The sequence below is a fragment of the Spodoptera frugiperda genome, chromosome 31, assembly GCF_023101765.2.
Source record: "Spodoptera frugiperda isolate SF20-4 chromosome 31, AGI-APGP_CSIRO_Sfru_2.0, whole genome shotgun sequence".
NCBI classification, from domain to species: domain Eukaryota; kingdom Metazoa; phylum Arthropoda; class Insecta; order Lepidoptera; family Noctuidae; genus Spodoptera; species Spodoptera frugiperda.
The window spans coordinates 698,933-719,248 of record NC_064242.1 but is presented as its reverse complement, the minus strand read 5'-3'; the positions used below and the strand labels follow the sequence as shown (position 1 = coordinate 719,248).

The 20,316-nt window shown below is 39.1% G+C and overlaps 3 protein-coding genes across 7 annotated transcripts in view; 2 read left to right on the top strand and 1 right to left on the bottom strand.

The window, feature by feature from the left end:
• Positions 1-29: 29 nt before the first annotated feature.
• On the top strand, positions 30-2,932 carry LOC118276375 (coiled-coil domain-containing protein 130 homolog). The gene is made up of 4 exons (XM_035594670.2): positions 30-195; positions 328-647; positions 841-1,101; positions 1,279-2,932. The coding sequence occupies exons 2-4, from the start codon at positions 336-338 to the stop codon at positions 1,879-1,881; spliced, it is 1,176 nt and encodes a 391-aa protein (XP_035450563.2). The 5' UTR covers positions 30-195; positions 328-335; the 3' UTR covers positions 1,882-2,932.
• The window catches only part of LOC118276365 (intermembrane lipid transfer protein VPS13A-like), a 42,508-nt gene continuing 24,844 nt past the window's right edge, over positions 2,653-20,316 (bottom strand). For 2 of the 5 annotated variants that reach the window (XM_050707510.1, XM_050707509.1), the window contains exons 34-53: positions 19,981-20,094; positions 19,691-19,775; positions 19,025-19,172; positions 18,613-18,747; positions 18,150-18,352; positions 17,806-17,942; positions 17,427-17,675; positions 17,039-17,202; positions 16,482-16,724; positions 16,041-16,313; positions 13,247-13,521; positions 11,938-13,164; positions 11,437-11,629; positions 10,873-11,023; positions 10,387-10,500; positions 9,849-9,872; positions 8,750-8,895; positions 8,077-8,222; positions 7,776-7,902; positions 2,653-7,358 (exon numbers count right to left, since the gene is read on the bottom strand). In XM_050707510.1, the coding sequence (XP_050563467.1) occupies positions 7,218-7,358; positions 7,776-7,902; positions 8,077-8,222; positions 8,750-8,895; positions 9,849-9,872; positions 10,387-10,500; positions 10,873-11,023; positions 11,437-11,629; positions 11,938-13,164; positions 13,247-13,521; positions 16,041-16,313; positions 16,482-16,724; positions 17,039-17,202; positions 17,427-17,675; positions 17,806-17,942; positions 18,150-18,352; positions 18,613-18,747; positions 19,025-19,172; positions 19,691-19,775; positions 19,981-20,094 (4,295 nt within the window). In that variant the 3' untranslated portion in view covers positions 2,653-7,217. The remainder of the gene's footprint in view (positions 7,359-7,775; positions 7,903-8,076; positions 8,223-8,749; positions 8,896-9,848; positions 9,873-10,386; positions 10,501-10,872; positions 11,024-11,436; positions 11,630-11,937; positions 13,165-13,246; positions 13,522-16,040; positions 16,314-16,481; positions 16,725-17,038; positions 17,203-17,426; positions 17,676-17,805; positions 17,943-18,149; positions 18,353-18,612; positions 18,748-19,024; positions 19,173-19,690; positions 19,776-19,980; positions 20,095-20,316) is intronic. The other 3 variants (XM_050707512.1, XM_050707511.1, XM_050707513.1) reach the window with 3 other exon arrangements.
• Positions 13,912-16,201, top strand: LOC118276383 (uncharacterized). Its single transcript, XM_035594680.2, has 3 exons — positions 13,912-15,016; positions 15,508-15,739; positions 16,059-16,201. The coding sequence occupies exons 1-3, from the start codon at positions 13,976-13,978 to the stop codon at positions 16,064-16,066; spliced, it is 1,281 nt and encodes a 426-aa protein (XP_035450573.2). The 5' UTR covers positions 13,912-13,975; the 3' UTR covers positions 16,067-16,201.

Genomic DNA, 20,316 nt, shown 5'->3' with positions numbered 1-20,316 from the left:
AAATTAATTTCTTTGATTTATAAGCTGTGGTTTGTTTTGATTTTTTCATTTGACATCCATTTTGACATTTCACATCAATATTGGACTGGACATTTTGTTGATTTGTTTCACGTTGTGGAATATTCGCGTACAAAACACTATTTTAATATAATTAAGGAGACAAGTTCACCTTAGAAGATTTACATTATTTAGCAGGTAACTACAGTTCTTATAACATACGAGAAAATCCTCAATAGCATGATATTTTCCTATAAAATTGTGGAATTGCCCAATGACTTTGTTTATAATTGTATTAACGTTGCTGTAACCATTTTATAATCCTTGCAGGCTACAAAATGGGAGAACGCAAGGGACAGAATCTGTATTATCCCCCCGACTATGACCCTAAGGTCGGGGGGTTGAACAAATTCATGGGAACACATGCATTGCGAGAGAGAGCCAGGAAACTACACATGGGGATCCTGATCATCCGTTTTGAGATGCCCTACAACATCTGGTGCGAAGGATGTAAGAACCACATCGGAATGGGAGTCAGATACAATGCTGAGAAGACCAAGATTGGAATGTACTACACAACTCCGGTGTATCAGTTCCGAATGAAGTGCCATTTGTGTGACAACCATTTTGAAATCAAAACTGATCCAGGGGTATGTATAAGTCACTTATTATGTTATAAATTCCCTTATTTGTGTATCAATGTCAATCAATGGAATATTGCACAATTTTTAACTGTAAAAACATCTGTTATCTGTAATGGCAAACCCTCTGCAAATGTTGGTCACCATGGATGTGGTAAACTTGGAACCATTGTCCAATCTAATTTCTCTTTCCCATTTCCAGAACTTAGACTATGTGATTGTATCTGGAGCAAGAAGGCAGGAGAACCGCTGGGACCCAACAGACAATGGCCAGATTGTGCCAGAAACTAAGGAAACCCAGAAGAAACTGTTTGATGATGCCATGTTCAGGCTGGAACACAAGACTGGAGATGAGGGAACTGCCAAACTTGACAATCCAAGGCTGGGGCGGCTGGTCGGGAGAAATGAGTCTGTGTGGAAGGATGATTATGATGCTAACTGTTCTTTGAGGAGGAACTTTAGGGTATGTATGATTGTGTTTTATTAGTTTAAAAACCTAAATATCTGTTTTTTATTACCCGACTGCACCAGAAGGAGGGTTATGTTTTTAATATTTTACTGGTTTCCAATCGACACATTTTATGTTAATTCCTAGAATTATACCTATAATTAAAATTATTTATAATTATTTATATTACAGAAAAGGAGAAAAGAACTAGAAGAATCATCAGTGAATGACAGCCTACTGCTAGCTAAATCTTCTCTAGACATAAGTCTTCTACCGGAGAATGAAGATGACAGAAATATGGCGTCACTCCTCTCCCTACGACCTTCAAAGAGTGTTGAGGAGTCCCAAACGCAAACTAGAAGTAAGATCCTCAACACACCAGCTTTGCCAAGTTCCACTGGATTACTGACCAGTTTTGGAGGACTCAAAAAAGAAGAATCTTTGTCTAAAAGTAATTCACTTACGAGACAAGGCCTAGGTATCACACTAAAAAGAAGTAAAATTGATGTTAAGAATAGTACAGATAGTAAAGTAAGTGATACTAAAGAAGATTCCAGATTAGAAGAAAAAGTTACTAAAAGTAATGATTTAAAAGATAGCATTAAAATAAACAGTGAAGTTCCTAATAAACATGAGAATGAGGAAAAAGTAGACCTAAAGAAAGTAGATATTTTAAATATAAAGAAGGATGAAGTTAAGAATACTTGTGAGAATGATATTGCAATAGACAAAGTAGAGACTAAACATGTATCCTTGGTTGGAGATTACAGCTCTAGTGATGAGAACTCTGAGTAAATCTAGAGAACTCTTAATGTTGAAAGAACATAAGACTATATTATTCTGCACATAATGTCTATAACGGTCTGCTAGTCATCTATTTTAGAATACTACTACTTATTATGAGAACACCAATAGATAGTCTACTGAATTATATTTACTAAATGTGATGATAATGTTGTTTTATCACTTTTATGAAGACCATTTAAACCAACTTATGAATATTGCCCTCTAGTATACTTCTGAGTTAGAAGGTATGTTAATTTATTTTGTAATATTTTGTAGAATTTTGTATTCAATTAGAATTAAACGACCACGCTATGTGGTTAGTAATACTATGATGATAGTTAACGACAAGTTGTCTGCTAAGTCCAAATGACTATTTATAATATCAAGGATAATAATATGTTAAACAAAAAAATGTCAATAGCGAAATGATGAAATTGAATATAATCTAGGGGCATGGCAGTGCCCCCGCCAATTCGAACAATATATTTTACTATTGTTAGTGTATAGAAGATTTGTTACGTTTGTATGATAAAGAGCATCTGGTTTAGTAACATCAGTATAAAAATAGAAAATGTAGTAATTCTGGATAAAATTGGACCCACAGTTGAACATTGAACCTTACTTGTAAACATTTTAAACTTGTTTTGCTTTCTATCATCATCAGCCCATTTCTTATTAACAATTTAAGAGTTTCATAAGAAGAATGATCCAAATTTACCCAGAATAACTGTATTCAAAAATGTTATTTATATTTATTTACTAAAATAAAACAGCCAAACATCAGAATCACATTTTATTTTCCATTTAAAAAACATTCAAGTTTCATGATTTTGATTTTTTAACTTTCGATGTAAGCATGTCTTAACTTGCGATGGGTGAAGCTACCATTTGGCCTGTTAAATGATTATGAAACATTAAAGACTCCTTCAAACATTCCCAAAAAATTCAGAAAAGTTTTTCTTTTTACTGGCAACACTGACCTAAAAATTACTTTGCAACATTTTTTGTTTGTTTTTATTGGCCTCTCATTCACGTTGGTTACATGTGAACGAGATGGGGTGTAATAATACATTTTAATTACCTATTTCATAGTTTTAATAAATGGGTGGTATTTTACTAAATTGTTGAAAGATTAAAAATATAGGAATGAATGAAGGAGCCAACTAAAACATATTTTGTGCAACATGACAACAATTCTGTCTACATTAAAACATTCAGGACACACAAACAATTATTAGTATGGACACCAAAAATTTAAACACATTTATTATCTTGTCGCCCTAAAGGCGGATATCAGAATACTGGTAGGTAACTTATAAACCTACTGTTACGGCAAAATGATTACATGTATTTCATTACTAGCTACTCCCGCGCGGTTTCTCCCGCTGCTCGGCTCCTATTGGTCATAGCGTGATGTTTCATAGCCTATAGCCTTCTTCGAAAACCGCGCTATCCAACACAAAAATAATAATTCAAATCGGACCAGTAGTTCCGGAGAATAGCGAGTCCAAACAAACAAACTCTTAGTATAATATAGATAACAAGCTTACGTACTAAAGCTTAAAGAACGATACATAAAACAATATAAATATTCAATTTAATATGAAAATACTTTAACATTTATTACAATATCAGTGAGTACTAAATTAATTAGGCAATGAAATTGCACAGTTTATTATAATTTGCGCTAGATGGCGACACGTTTGCCGGCCATTTTAACTACAATTCGTTTATACGACACCCAAGTTACAGATCACGACAATTAGTTAATTAAGTTTACCTTGTAATTAGTATCCACTGCGTCGACAAATTCTATTCAAATAGCAATGATGACGTCATGACAAAAAGCTGATTTACATTAAGGCGCTGTGCATAGTCAAAATAGGATTGATTCAACAGATTTTTTTGCCCAATGTTTACATGTTAGAGCAACAAAAAAAATATATGTTAATCTTGATCATTTTTATGAATGGACCACCTTCTTCAAAACACGATTTCTATAAATTTTCTCGATAAAAAAAATCATAAACTAACCATTTAAATTGAAATTCTAGCCATTGTAACTATATTATTTATAAACATATCTTAATAAAATTAATAACAGTGACGTAATTTAAAATAATAAAGGGATCTGCCTTATTTATTTGTCGATTGAAATGAGATATTTGTAAGAATTAATATAATTCATGATAAATAACTCAGAACGAATCGAACAAAACGTCGTTCGATCATGACATCTATTCGTTTCTCTTTCATTCCTACGCGGACCGGCAGTGACCGCTGAGGCGCGCTGCTTGGTGGACCTATGTCAGTTTGTGTCAATCGCCGCTCAGAAAATAATCATTCACTAACATATCTTTTTGCTGTTTGTAATATTTTATTTTGTAATTAGCTTTTTCTAAGTTGGGTTGTCAGTATATTTTTTTGTACGAAATCTATTTAAAGTTATGTAAATACAATTAATTTTTTCATATACTATTACCGCGTAGCATGGTGCAGATGACACATTCAGTAACGTTCCGTACCATTCTTGAAAGGAGAAGGGGACTTTTGGGCCCAGCAGTTAACTAGTTGAAATGTATATTAAAAAAACCGTCATATTTTTCTATAGGAAATCACAAAATATGGTACCTTGTTTCTATCTGGGAAGCGAGAAAACTTAAATTAAGTTATAAAACATTAATGATTATTTAATCATTTATGCGTATAAGTACTCTGTGATTTAAACTTCTTACAACACTTCTGTCTGATATCAGTCAGTCATCGATTGACAGATGACACTTGTTTGTTGTGTTTCGTTCTAAATGCGCACGTATTTTCCATGTTTTATTGTTAAACCCCACGACCTCGGCTTTATAAAGGACTTTTGACGGATCTTGCATCTCTAAATTACCTTACTCTCTATTTTGGACAACTGTTTAAGCCTATCAATCGGATATTGACGACATGGATCGCTGTGTAGATTGTACGATTGCGACTGGTCGCAGTAACTCTATTGGCAGAAGAGTCTTGGAAGATGAGGTGATTTTATCAGTTATTCGTCAGTGGCGTGCATCTCAGCCTGTATAATATGGTATCTCAGTTGGGAAAGATACCAAGAAAATATACGTACCCCGCCCCCTACACAATTCTTAGATGACATTCTCCTAATTATTGAAGATGAATAATACATATTTTATACATAATTGGTGTTTTATTTATATATCCTCCTGTCCGTTTTTTAGTTTTTAAAAGATTAGTGCCTACTGCTTCTAAGTGCCTATGTTTGCACCACGTTTTTTAAACGCGCCGTCGACGCGCGTTTTTAGCGATACTGACGCGATACTTGCGTGCGTATCGCGTCTGTATTGCTACAGACGCGATAGTTAGACGCGGCCTGTAGACCTTTGCACACCTGACGCGCGTGTGTAGCGATACAGACACGCGTGTGTAGCGATGCGGAAGCGATGCAAACGCGCGTGTTATCGATACACACGCGCTGGTGCCGCGCGTTTGTATCGATACAAACGACAACAAACTGCACTGTAGGAGAAAAACGTCCGGCGACGCGCGTTTCCAAAACGCGCGTCGCCGGCCGTTTATAAGACGTGGTGTGCATAGGCTCTAAGTACAGAATATTGAATGTAAAAACTTGTCTTCGACTGTAGCGACTGTTCGGGGCACTGGAGAGCCAAACGTGTCAGATCTTCGACACGTCACACACGCTCCTTGCTTAAAACCAAAATTATTTACTTATTATTCGTCCAAACTCATATTATTATCTGAGTCAGGATCATCTGAATCTGTATCTGTATATTGACATTATATACACGCAGATACACTGCACAACTAAACAACACACTTTAATAACAAAATTAAAGAGAATTCAATGTATGCTGCGAGTATCGATAGCGATAAAAAAAGACCTTTCTAATGTCCATCCCTAATCATGTGGTACTGAGAGACGTCAACGTCATACAGGCAACTGTCACTAGCGCAAAAACTATAGTAGTAGTAAGTTTGTGTAAATTATTGTTCGATTTCGGTTTTAGTCAAAAAAAAACTAATAAAAAAATAAAATAAAAATAAAATAAAAATGTATACAACATAATATTGAAAAAATAAAAAAACAAAAACTAATACGAGTAATGAGATTCGATCTTAAGGATCACGGAACGCGAATCTAGACAGCAACGCACTGGGCCACTCGTCCATGAAACAATAGTAGCGAAATTACGCTCCTAAATAAAATGGAATACGCGTATCAATGACATTTGCACGGTGCACCCCTCAGTACACGAGACCCACTTCACCTGCTTCACCCCCTCAAATACATAAAAGTTGTCTATTCACCGCGCCTTAACTTATCTATTTAATCAGTTGCATTGAAACTAAGTAAATACGCGTGTTTTGGCTATTAAATATACTTAAAAGTAAATTAAAATAGGTGTACGCAAAAGCTGACTAGATATTGAGATCAAAAAATATGAATTTAATAGGTACAAATATTTTGTTTTTTAAATTATTGTCGTTACAAAACAGACTTCGAGGCTTCCTGATGGTCTGATATGTCCCCTGCATAGTTCCAAACGGAGATTGATGAATAAGGATAAATAATTTAATTATTATTATTGACATATGAATGAGGTGATCGTCATATAGATAAATGTACAAATATCACTGGTTTTATATAATCTATGCATAAAACAAGTTATATAAACGTCTATTTCAATTTGGCAGAGGGAATTTTTGCCTTTTCCATTTAGTTCTCTGTTTATAAACAATTTAGGACTTTTCTTTTCACTCTAGGTGGCGCCACTGGCACATTGCAGTATAGATTCATAGACAAGGTCATTTATTTCTTCATAATTGTGCCTCTTTAGTGATAGCCTTTTTGTAGCGCCCTCTAGTGTTAGTACAAGTCCCTATTTTTAGACAATGTCAGTAATAAAAGGGTTTCTTAAATTGTATTAGTTACAAATTGTCTATTTATGTATTAAATACATACATATAAGAGTAGATACAGTCAACCCCCACATAGGTATTTCATTGTTATTTATTTCCAAAACTTCTAGATTTTGTCATTCAAATATAACACTTAATATTGTTGAAATAAGGATCACATTTAGACTTTCTGATGGGCGATTAACTGTATCATGTATAAGGGTACCTATAAATCAGTGTACATAATAAAGTCAAGGCCAATAAACGAGATGATTACTCAAAATTGATCTTTAATAACTTGTGATAAAGTTCCATATCCATTACAAACATTGTGTTAAGTTGTCATTGAAAAATGAACTCTAATAGTTATGAAATGAAGTAAGTTTTTGTTCGTATCTCGTTTTTGGCCTTATAGTTTAGTTCTAATCAGTAGAGACGCATCTCTTGTCTTCTAGCGCCAGTATGAGGGCGCACTCAATCTTGGAGTGCAGCCAGGTCAGTACCTCCGGATCTGATACCTCTATCACCTTCTCATCCGTTGAGAAATAGTTTACAAGCTCGTCCTGGAAATTACCGAACATTTTGGATTAGTGATGAAAAATGTCTGCCATTAAAGAGTTAGATTTATCAACATTATTAGATCAAAGTATTAGTAAACTGGTATTATCCTGCACTTTGTAAACTCAAAAGAATATCGAAACTGAAAGTTAGCTAATCGTCTCTTAGTTAGGACATGTAATGAATACCATGGTGACAAACCGAGGAGCGATACAAACGAAAATGACATTAAAAAATTAAAGATAATTGTGTAAAATGTTGATAAGTGATCCTGATCGAGAATAAGTGCAGTGACTACACCCATAAATCACATACAGAAACGGCAAAAAGAAATATATTTTGGACTACATAACGTTGTAGTTTACTTTTGCTCTCTTTCTCTCTTTTGCTTTTGTTCTTAGAAAACTGGAATGAATACAAACCTGTTTAATATTAAGCAGCAGTTTATCCCCGTGCACTATGGGGGAGCCGATGACGTCATCCAGCTTGACTGCCCACTCCACGTGCCAGGAGCCGCTGGTGCCACTCGCTCGGACCATGAATATGTGTCTGAAGAAATATCAACAGTTAAATGGAGCGTAAATGTCCGAAAAAGGAAGCTTAGTTTGACCCGAAGTTGAGTACACGCAAAACCACAAACACTCAAGTCGTGAATCGAACTTAAGACCTCTTGCATGGTTGTAACCACTGGACCATATGAGCATAAAGTGAAATAATACTCACTGCGTAGATATGAGTAGCGTACAGTTGGACGTAGGACCTAGATGCGCATGCGCAATGTACGCGTCAGTGTCGGCGTAGTGGCCGCGGCCCAGCAGCGTCAGCAGCTGCAGCCCCAGTGCAGCGTGCTGGGAGAATGGCCGGACTCCCTGATACACGATAATAAAAAGTTAGTAGATCACTATCATAGAAAATTGAAGACTTTTCATTATCGAATTAGTATTTCCAGAAATTAGAACAGCTAATACAATGAAAAACGAATTGTAGTATGCAATCTGCGAAGTTTCGTCCGAAACTTCGCAGATTGCATACTACAATTCTATTTATTGCGAACTTTCGTGAACAAAAATGAACGAATAAAATGAAGATAAATAAATAAATTTTGATATGAAAATGAAAATAAAACGTTATTGCAAGTAGTTTTATGATTTAATAATTATTAAATCATAAAACCTACGGCTGAAAATTAAACGAAACTTCGGATTCGAGCACCGGAGTAGGCACCCAAGTTTTAACGAAAATTCGTCAAAAATCTTTACACCTGGAGAAAACTGAAGTGACGTAAAAAAAGACAAAAATAAAGTTAGATATTATTATAAATCTTTCATTTGACCAGTATAGTAACCAATCCAGTGTCCAAAACAACATTTGAACAAATCAAGACCAAAAAACTCACTTCAATAGGATCACAATGCCGCGGCAGTCGGCGCCGCGCCAGTAATCGACCTCCACTCCGTTCCACGCACGCCTTCAGCGCACTCTCCGCGCTGCTGACGTTCAGCTGCCGAGACAGAGACGCGCGGGCTGCCTCGCGACATACATCTGAGATGTAACCAAAATAAGAGAAATTAGTTTAACCCGTCGTGTGCTGAAACGTGGATCCACGCGATACACAATGTATTTTCTATTGTGTCTTATAAATACATATACAAGAGGTTAAGTCGCTATTTTATTAAAGACACGTGTACATGCCCCGTATTCTGTTTCAAGATGCATTAAGATTGTCCTACGCCTATTGTCTAGTCATCTAGGTAATGTTATTAAGAACTTGGGAAGGGAGATATTTAACAAAATCAGAGTCCGAACTGATAGGACTTGTTTCGCTAGTAATGCCACCTAGGTACTGAGTGCAATATTGGTTTACTTCTTAAATTATTCTGCTTGGAAGCAAGGGTAGGGCAGATACTGGTTTACCGGGGCTCCGGCTCGAAAAGCAGAAGTAGGAACGGTGGTTTTTAGTCAGTAAAAGTGACAGTCTCTCTCCCCTGGCCCAAGGCGGGAGAAGACATTCGATGATTTTCTACACTTAAAAAATGGTTAGGTAGGTACTGTCACGTACTTTTAGTTTATCAATTATGTGCACAGGTGCATTAAGTGCACTTTGAACTTCTGTACTCTCATTCTCGTGATATTGTAAAGGTTTCCATTCAAGTTTAACGTGGATGCTGCCTGTGAATACTTACGTATAAAACTGAGGATTACGCACATGCTCATTGCAATACTTTGACACGATTTTAAACGTCGCGTCGTAGTATCTACCTATGATTACATTACCTACCTGTAATGTAACTTCTGCCCACAAAGTTACTTGTGTATTATCTTACTAAGCCATGCTTATTTAAACGCTAACAGCCAAAATTAATAACCTTTCTTAATCGTTGGACTCGTAATATTACTTTATTCAATTGATCGAGGGATTTTTAATAAAGACTGGTTATTAATTTTGACCGCATATATTTTTTTACGAAACAATGATCGTGCACTAAGATACTCACTCCTCACAACGACACAGTCATCATCTGTCCGCGGAACAGAACAAACGAGAAACAATGTATTAACAATCAGGTACTAACATAGATATAATTAAATATGAGATACATAGATATGTGTTTATGGACAATGCACATATTAGGTACATTGCATATAATAAACAGTAAATGGACGATAAAAACACCAAAACGTCAATATAAAAGTTAGTTTTGAAATCACAATCATGCTTGTTATCTACTACGTAGAAGTAATCACTAAAATTGATATCACAAAAATGTATTGATTAGATTTATCTTAAAATTCCATGCTCAAAATTGAAATGGATGTAGAAAGATATACTGATTGTAAAAATTGATTTTCGCTTAAAGTTACCATTGCATAGGTACTATATAAAGGTCTTTGTTTATAGTGCTTCACAGAATATTTATTCTGAGAGAATCAATTTTTACATAGCAATAATCAACAGAAACTGTCTCTAACAAACACTTCATAAAGAATTAGTTGGAGGAAAAATCTCAAATCGGAAAATAAATGAAAACTCACCAAACGTTGGTCTAGCGACGAGAGCTGTGAGAGCGAGAGCGATGCTGGCTTGATTGCTGCTGTCTCCTTCTATCACACTCTCCGGGATGTCGTTACTGAGTTGAGGAACTTCCCCTGATAGAAAATTACACATAATTAAATCGATCAATATTGAAACCTGTGTCTGCAGAGGCGCCATATTATCAGATATAAATAAATTAAGGTGTAAAATAACTTGTATATAAACTAACACACGACTCCAAGAAGAGAACAATTGCAGAAAAACTTAACGCAGTGTGAGGCAGATACACGTGATTTTTCCGAAACTGTTTAATTACAAACGCATTGAAGAACATCCTAAGTTTAGAAAGAGCTATGCTCAGAGTTTCTTAGTGCAACAAAATCCGAAATGTTGAAAATTGCCTGAGAACCATAGTCACCAACATCTGCAGATTGCAATGGCCAGGCCACATCGTAACGGGCTGGAAAGAAATGGATATCACTCACCTGGTTTCCGTCTCGGCGTCTGTGGTTTAGGCAGGTCGTCGAACATGGCGCTGGTCCTCGTAGTCGGGCTCGCTCGCAGTCCTAGTAACGCTGCTGCACCGTCCTCCAGCCGAGAGGCCACATCCATGATCTTACGGCCCAGGGCAGTACCCTAAATGGGACGAGACTTACGACTTGAGAAAACTTAACTATGAACACAGAATATTAAAAGATCTGACTTTCTTGAGACACTGCGATTATCGCACTACTACTGACAATCGCCGCGTCACGTGTGAATGCAGCGGAATGTTGCGCATGAATATGAGCCTCTGACATGGCTTGAAACTAGTCGAGTTCTTCGTCAAATAGTTACGTAAGTAAACCGATAGCGTAATAATTAATTAAGATTTGTGTGTTTTGGTGTTGTTTTTTTAAAGGAGTCAGTTGGGAAATACCATCATCATCTAACTGAATAAATGACGTGTAATAGTGCTATTTTGTTATGGCCGTGTTATGAAAGTCCAAGAATTCTTGAAATCAGTCTTTTGGGAAAATAACGATTGATAAATAAGTTTTATATCTTACCAGACAAGGTTCATAATACTGCTTGAGTCCTCGAGAGAAGTCTCCAATATGGCTGTACGGGTTCCCCAGGATGTTGAGCCCGAGCACGAGGACATAGAACTGCTGCACCAGCTGCGTCCAATAGTGGTGGGAGGCTTGTTCCACCAGGGTTGACGTCGTGATGGGAGCGTTACGGAACTCCAGGTATGACATTCTGAAATCATCCAGAAAACCTTGAAACAACAACGTCGATGACAAAATGGATTGAAACCTACCTACGCTAAAAAATCGAAGACCTATCAAAGTCCATTAATGGTAAATAAAAAAATATGATACTGTATGACACAGCACTGCCTAACAAAGTGATAAATAAACCAATACAAATAGAGTGTAATTTACAAGTTTTGCAAAAAAATTTTCTCGCACGTATGTAAACATGAACTCTGTCTCTAATACAAACGAATATGCGTCCCAGGTCAAAAGTAAATTATGTAATGAGAATAAAAAACAATGTCCACTTACTTTATAACCACGTCCTTCATGTCACACAGCGAGGATCCCCAGGAATTGAACAAATACTCCAGGAGATCACTGTTGAACAGTTTAGGCCTATTCTCCTTCTTGTTCCCGAACCGAGCCTTACTAGGACTATTGGCTGACTCCGCAGAATATCCTCGAGATGACAAACTCAGCACCAGCTTCACAGGCGACAGGTGAACGTACTCAAAGAAGACATTCTTCTGTGCGTTGACCTGGCTCTTCACTGCAATCACTGGCAACGGCATGTGAACTAATGCAAGGTCAGCTCGTAACCTCACTGCTGGCTTCTCCTGAATCTTCCAGTGGTTCAGGATATCAAAGACATAGTTCACAAAACCACGATCCAGGTTCACACAGTACTCTTGAACTAAAATCTTGACGTATTTGTACACGTCCTGGTTCAAACTCGGTCGGTGCTGCTTGAGGGCAACTATTTCTACGCAAGGCTTCAAACCTTTACTCGTCCTAATGTCGTTGGGTATCGGTGCAGGGTACAATACACTCGGGAACACAGCCTCATGGAGCTGATTGTCAATCTGTAACCTTTGACACTTCAGGTGGCAATACGTGTAAGTTTCAGATTTACGTAGCTGCAGCCACACGCCAGGGTTGTACGTTCTACGGAGTTCAGAGAAGAATGGCTTAGTCATCTGCATTTTCTCCAAGTCTAGATGGATGTACTCTTTCAATTGACATTTCTTTTGGTCCGTCTGATACTTGTCTTCGATCCAAGATGTCAGATCAGGGGACAGCTGCTTCCACTTGTGGTTGACGTTGACTTCCCACCGAGGTAACGAGTCAGTCATGCTGACATATGCTAGCTCCTTGACTCCGGTATGAGTTGGTACACAAACTGACAGACTGACTCCTGACAAGGACATGTAGACCTCGTAGTTACTTCTTTCTGCGTTGATGCGCATCCTATACTGATACGCTATTCGCTCATCCTGAGCCAATGCGAACACTCTTTGATATCCATCCATGTAAGATATCCAGTACACCACCACCTTGTCTTTCCTCATCTTCTTGGTTTTCGTGTGTGCTTCAGGTAGGTCTGAACTGTCAGAGTCATCACTGCTTGAAGAGCAGGGTTCAGGGGACTTTGGAGTGAGCCTCTTAAGAGTCGAAGATAGTTTGGACGTGACGCTGTTGGTTGCTACCAGGGTCGAGTGCTTTACTGAGTGGAAACTCACTTTTTCTTCGCCGTAGCTGTAAAAAGAATTTACGCAATGTAAATATAAAGGTATAAATAAAATCCAAAATTATTGAGGAATTTAAGATAGTTCATTACCCGTCCTGATTGAAAGCAGCATCAAATCCTTTGCCTTTATTATTATAAATATTCCACATCAGCTTCCTTTCTTTTGCGGGATCGTCCCAAGTATACAGCATGGACTGATAGGGGCTCAGCAGAGCCACCTGGCCTGAGTCGGCCTGGTGCAGCTTCAGGAATAGGTCATCACACAAGTTGTCGATGCGAACTGGCGAGTCCCCTACCGTGTAGGGCTTGAAGGTGATGGTGAAGGGACGGTCAGTACCGCCAGTCACTTCCACACATATTGCTGTCTGTAAAGAGAAAATTGAGAGTAAAGTATTTAGCGTCATAAAATGATCATGATTAGACAATAGGACACAGATAGGTAGGTTTGCTTTCTGTGTAGTACAAAGGGTCACACATGTCAAATAAAATGTAACCAGTTGACACTATTAGAGCTAGAAAATCATCAACAACAAACATTTACATGACCCACATTCCTACAAAACGGACACCTTCATGTAACACTCCACTTCTAAACACAAATGAAAAATTGTCCATGTAAACATTTCATATATCCGCATAATAGTACATGAGTAATTTGTAACATAAACATGAAAGCCGTGACGTAACAGTTACATCAGCCGGCCACAGCAGGCGCGGCCGGGGCGCAACACTAACTCAATTAGCACCACTTTCATCTCAACTTTTATAAGACTCGCCAGAAACACTTTCCCTCAGTTTTCAGTAGACTACAGTGAAACAATGTTCAAAGTTGTGCTGTTAGTAACATTGACTGTGTTGTGTGTGGTTCATAGCCAAAGTGATGATGGGTGCACACATTCGGGATCGCACACAAGAGTTAAACGAGGGAAATACCGCGGCCCTCCGCTAACATACGACACGCCACCACCATTCACACCATACCGCGGCAGCCGACCCCACAAGGTTAGTAGACGTCCCACTAACCATGGTTGGGACGATGACATAAATAACCTAGTTAACAACTTATCTACACAAGATTTGGATAAAATAATCGAATTTGCTTATGAAAAAGATAAATATTCTGATAGAAGCTATGACATAGAGTATGAATACTATCGACCGAGTAAGAGGAAGTATTCTCACAAACCACCGCCGTTTGCCAAAGATTACTATTATAATTATAATACCAAATATTCTGAGGAAAAGCCTTACGAAATGGAATTCAAGAAATACCTAAGTTATGTGACTGAAGCAACTCCTTTGAATTATATGCCACAACACGACATGAGAAGTCCATATCCTACAGATATAGAATGGAATCAGGTCAGTTTCCCTGGGTCACAGGACGATAGGACGCCACCAAGCAAAGTTTACAGTACACAAGACAATGAACCGACACGATTCCAAGAATATGGACCAGAAGGCACATCGACTAATTACAAAGATTTCGGACCACAGTTTGACCAGTCAAGTTTTGCTCCACAAGGCGGCTCACACCCATTTGAGACGTTTGGAACACAAGACGACACGGTACCTCAGACATCTAATATTGATAGTGTTCAGAAATTTGAAAACCTTCCACCAATGGCCTACTCAGGTACAACTCCTTCAGATTTTCCTGAAACGACTGAAGAAGAAACATTGCCTCCCCCAATTAACATGAGAGAAGTAGACTTTGATGCGTCTTACACACATAATGTACCCACCGTTGTGAAAGCAGATTCTGATTCGTATGCAGTGGAGAATTTTGGCGACTTACCGCTGATGAATCACAATTCTAAGTTGCATTCAGTCAGTTCATACCATGTGCCGCACTACACTGTGAGTATTTGGGATTATTTGTAAAAGGTTTGGGTGAATTAACACTTCGATGATAAGTAGACAAGAAGTTATAACATGAAGATCATGTAGTGTGTGTGACACCTCGCGCCCATAAGTAGTGTAAGTTAGTCATATAAGTTTAGTCAATTAAAGTTATTCCTAAGAATCAGACGTCTCATTCACTGCTCCCGTAACAACGTTATTGCAATCACACACAATAACAAACTTATTATACTCCTTTATGGAAGAAGCTAACGTCTAAGACTTTATGTACCTAATATGTGTCATGGAATCAAATGAGGAGTTAGAAAATCTCCGTGAAAAAAAAAACTAAATTCCTACATTTTCTTCCTTCACGTTCACGTTATGTTAAATATTATTTTATCTGTATTGTGGACATCTCATCACTAATACCATCAACCGAAACAAATACTTTACTGATTCATAAAACCCGTAAATTTTATAACAGTCAACATCTTCTATTGTTACAGGTGACAAAATCAAAATCGCAATCACTCCCACCGCCTCCTTCATCATCCTACTCATCAGCAGCAAACATCCAGACTCCTCCAGTAGAACCTGCTCCTCCGGTATCAGCAGCCCAGGAGCAAAGTGATGCTCATCTGAAGGCCATCAAGATATGGTCCCATAAGTCCAAGGGAGCTGCCTACACTCTTCATGACGATGGTACTCTGACGCCAGAATGGCCTCGGCCGAAATACGGTAAATAATTTAGATTGGGAACTCTAGGAATAAAATTAATTTATTTTGTAGTTGTGTTGTTTTATTTTGAATCCTGTAACTTCCAAAACATCCAGATAGATGCACTTTGGGCTATTTTTGACTATTAAATGAAAAATGAAGCCGGTTCAACGATAATTTTTGGTTGCATTAAAAACAAAACAAGCGGAATCCGAAACTTCACTCCAAGGTAAAAATCCATTCAACCACATCATCATTGATAAATGCAAGATAAATGAAATGACTCATAAGCATTTGATGAAATAGCTATCAATCAACTCACCCCTTTATCCATCCTCAGAACCGTAAAATGATTCTTCGTGATAGGGAAGTGTTGGGAGACCACAGTGGAGTCCCGGTACTTGCAGTGCATGGACATAGAGTCAGTCTGTGGCCAGAACGGAGTGCATTGCTGAGGAGCCAGGTCGTTCCAAAGGTCTGCCGCTTCATTCTCCTCCATGAAACGCAAATGACGCTTCGTATCGTTGTAGACTAGGAAATATGGTAGAAGCGTCACGATTTTTGTCAGCTGAGGACATAGTTCTGATAGGGTTACCTGTAAAATAAAAGAAGAGTTAAATCAGAAGCGTTTAAATTAGAAAGTCGTAGGGTTTGAAAGTTTATGAGTTTTGGGAGATTTCTCGTTTGATTTTATTTGATATAGTAATGCTAATTTAATGTGTAAAAGCCGTTTATTGGATAATTCAAAGGGACAGGTACTTACATTAAGCAGCAGCCGATAGTTGGTGCGTCTCTCAGTGTGAGGACACACGACCAGTCCAGGAGCTGCAGCAGCCAGGCGCGCAGCTCGCGACCAGGCGGAGTGGTGTGCACGGAACCGAACCCGCGCCCCTCGCCGATGCCCTCGAGTCCCAGGACTCCACAGCAGTGGCTCCTCCGTCACCTCGTAGCACGTGTCTGACTGACCACCCTGCCAGACACAGCCCAATTTAATACCAGTATACACCTAAAATGTTTACAAATCATCATTTCGCTATCGTTACATATAATTTTGAGACCTTCCACCATTATTTAAAGAGCTCGTATGTAATCTCTTTTGGCAACTATTACGTCAATTCCTAATTTAATTTTTGTTTATCGATGACTTCAACACTGGACCAAACAAGAGGTTCCGTTAACAACAGGCCTAGGCAAAGAGCTTGACTGGGTTATAGTTGTAAAATGTAAAAAGATCTCTTCTATACTTGTTTCACTTTTTCTCTCACAATACATAGTGTAACACATAGAGCCTCCACCATAAAGAATACTGGTGCAGGCTACCTTCATCTGCAGCGGCAGGCCGGTCTTGTTGATGAGCCAGTGCTGCGCGTGCAGGAACAGCTGCCAGCAGTCGCGGCGCGCCACGCGCACGCACACGCACACCTGCTGCCGACCGCCTTCCATCTCGCTCTCGCTGCTCAGCGACACCGTCTTCTCCGTCACGTCTGTGGAACACGACTCATGGTATTACTATGCTAGTACGGGCTGGTACTTATAAGGATATTTTAATTTACAAATGGATGGGCTGGATGCGTAAAGCTGAAGATCCAATCAGTAGCATGACATTGGAGAGGCCTATGTCCAGTTGTGAACGGAAACGGGTTGATGATGATGATGGGTTGATGATGAATCATTGGACAACAAACAGCGGTAAAGTGGAAGAACTGACCAGGAGACAGCGTGAAGCTGCCGGTCCACTGCAGCCCCATGTAGTGCATGGCGAGCTGCAGCCGGTGCGGCTGCGGCAGCGCCAGCGTGTAGCAGTGCGCGCGCTCGCCGGCCTCGATGCGCATGTGCAGCGCCGCGGCCTCGCAGCGCACCTCCGTGGCGTACGGCAGCCGGTTGTACACCGCCAGCGGGGGCACCACGCGGACCACGTAGTTCGGGATCGCACGAGTGATCTTTGATGACTGACAACCTGGCAATAACAGTATAATCATCACTGGAGTCTTTCTCAATCTCAGTAGATGGATGAAAACGGTTAAAATTACTGCAAATTGCTTTGAATACGGTACAGAGATCTGTAAAACAAGAGGACTGACACGTACCCTCAACTGGCAGTATCCTCATGGCGAATATCCTCTTGTCTTCTCCGTCTTTGGCAGGACATATCATGTCCCGCGGTGTGCCCACTTCATTCGCTAGTTCCATCCACCAGATGCCTTGAGTAGCTGTTTGGTAGCTCCTGGAACGATAACAATATTTCACAATTTTGACCAATATTTTTTATGGGTCTGGCTATCAAATTAAAAGATGATTGAACTGCCTATCCTGCAATTCCATAACTTTCGTCATAGTTATCACTCTAACTTTTAAGACCATAGTAGGTGCTAGTAGAAGAAACACTACAGTAAAGTCTTTTTAAACACACACTGAAGTTTATATCGCTTACTCGAAGTTAGAAGGCAGCAGGAACAGCTTGCAGTGGTAGGCGATGTACAATGGCACATTGTAGGTCTCCTGTGGAGCGATCACTGCCAACCTCATCTTGTCATCGAACGGGTTTGTCAGGGAACCTATCAGCTCAGCCCCAATCGCTTGTAAATCCGTCTTCTTGTAGAACAGCTCGAGAGCGTATGAAGTTTCGTTGCGGATCTAGAAGAAATAAGAGGAACTTAAACTGGGTAAACGCAATATGTGCTCATTGAATTTTTGCAATACCTTTTTTGATTTTTGGAGCAGATTAAATGCAAACCTTAGTAACACTCATATTCACTGTTATTCAAGTAAGTTATTACGTTAAGTTGGCAGGCAAAAGAAGAATAAATGCCTACAATAAAAGCTTTGAGCAAGCTGGAGCATCGTAGGGTCATTAAATATTTTTTTATTCTCTTTATGAAGGTGCTATTACAAACCTGGTACGGAGATCGGACGATGATCTTCTTGTTGTTATACTTGGAGGTCCTCTCCACGGCGATGTAGTACCGCGTCGAGTTCTTGCTCGGATGCAGCACATGCAGCTTCGACACGTTGCGTTGAGGACATAGGATCTGAAGGTAAATTGTATTTTTATTGACATTGTGCAAAGGTACTGCGGTTTGGTTGATGATACGCTCGCAGTCAATGTTAATAGTAAAGTCGCAGAAGTAAAAGTCCCACCTAAAACAATCCAGTACCACAGCTGACCACCTAGTATAATAATCGATCACCTAGTAGAACTATGTAGAGACAGAAAAATTAATCATCACCCCTGTTATTTGTCTCCACTAAAACAGGTTATGTCAGGAAATTTTAAAGTAGACCTTCTTATCAGTTGTCAGTACTCACAGTGAGATGGTCCAGGTCATGCAGGCGCACGGTGAGCGTGAGGTCGGTGAGGCGCGTGCGCAGCGCGGGCGGCGGCGGGGGCGGCGCGGGCGACCACGCACATGCTGCCGGCGGGGACACTGCGCCGCCGGGGAAACCGCCCTCGAAACTGTACGCAAACAATTTCATTATAGGCATTTTATTTATTTCCAGCAATGATCGTTTCCCAGAGGGCGAAGGCCTCCTTACACTCATCTTTATATATATAATTCTTCTTTAAGTGTGTATGTCACTGAACTTCTCTTAAACGACTGGACCGATTTTGATGAATTTTTTTTATGTTTGTTCAAGGGGATCTTGAGAATGGTTTGGACTAACAATTTTGTCCGCTGGACAATGTTTTTTTAATTCATTTTTAATTTATTAGTAGTTGTTGATTTTGGAATGTTTTACATTGGATCCGACAAATTTTCAAATTAAAGACGTGTAGACAGGACAACGTCTGTCGGGTCCGCTAGTTTCTATGTAAAGCTTTTTGGCTTAGAACATGAATGACTGTCTTAGATCCCGCAACGAAATAAATCAGATGATTTATTGGAGGAGAAGAAAAGAAAATGATAATTTCCACTTTCCTCGGTGAATTTAATGCAGGAGACAGAATGACTTAGGTCTAATTACAATACTTACCAATCCCATTCATCACTGACATCTGTCATTATCTTCGGCTTCGGTGGTGATTCGTCTAGCAGATCAGCTGATGATGTATCGCACCCTAAACAAACAGCAAGAAGTAATATGAAGGTAGTCACGATAGCGGCAAGACTGTGTGCAATTTCGCAGAAAGGACCGAATTCCTTCTTCAAGTTTGCCTGCTTTTTTATCTTATTGGTACGTAGAAACACTTGATATGATGATAAGTACGATATTACGTATCGAATACAATATTGGTTGCTATTGATACCAAGTTGGATAATTACCTGGTGTGCTGGGTCGACTAGTGTCCACATCATAATCGGCTATGGCTATAATTCTTTCATTGCCAGCCAAATCTGTCTCCGCCTTCGTTTTCAAATGGACTGTTGATCCCGGTCCTAGGCAACAAAAAACACATCTCTAATTTTGACCACCGTCTACAGTTCTAGTCATAGAATGTAGCTTGCAGTCTGCACACTTTAGACTGTAGATTTAGATATAAGACATTCGATTTTAATCGTAGGTTTTATACTTAAGCATTAGGCCTCCAAGGCCAAAGAAATAACAACTTTAACCTCCACACAACAAAGTCCACTTCAAATTGCCGTCATTCTTTCTTT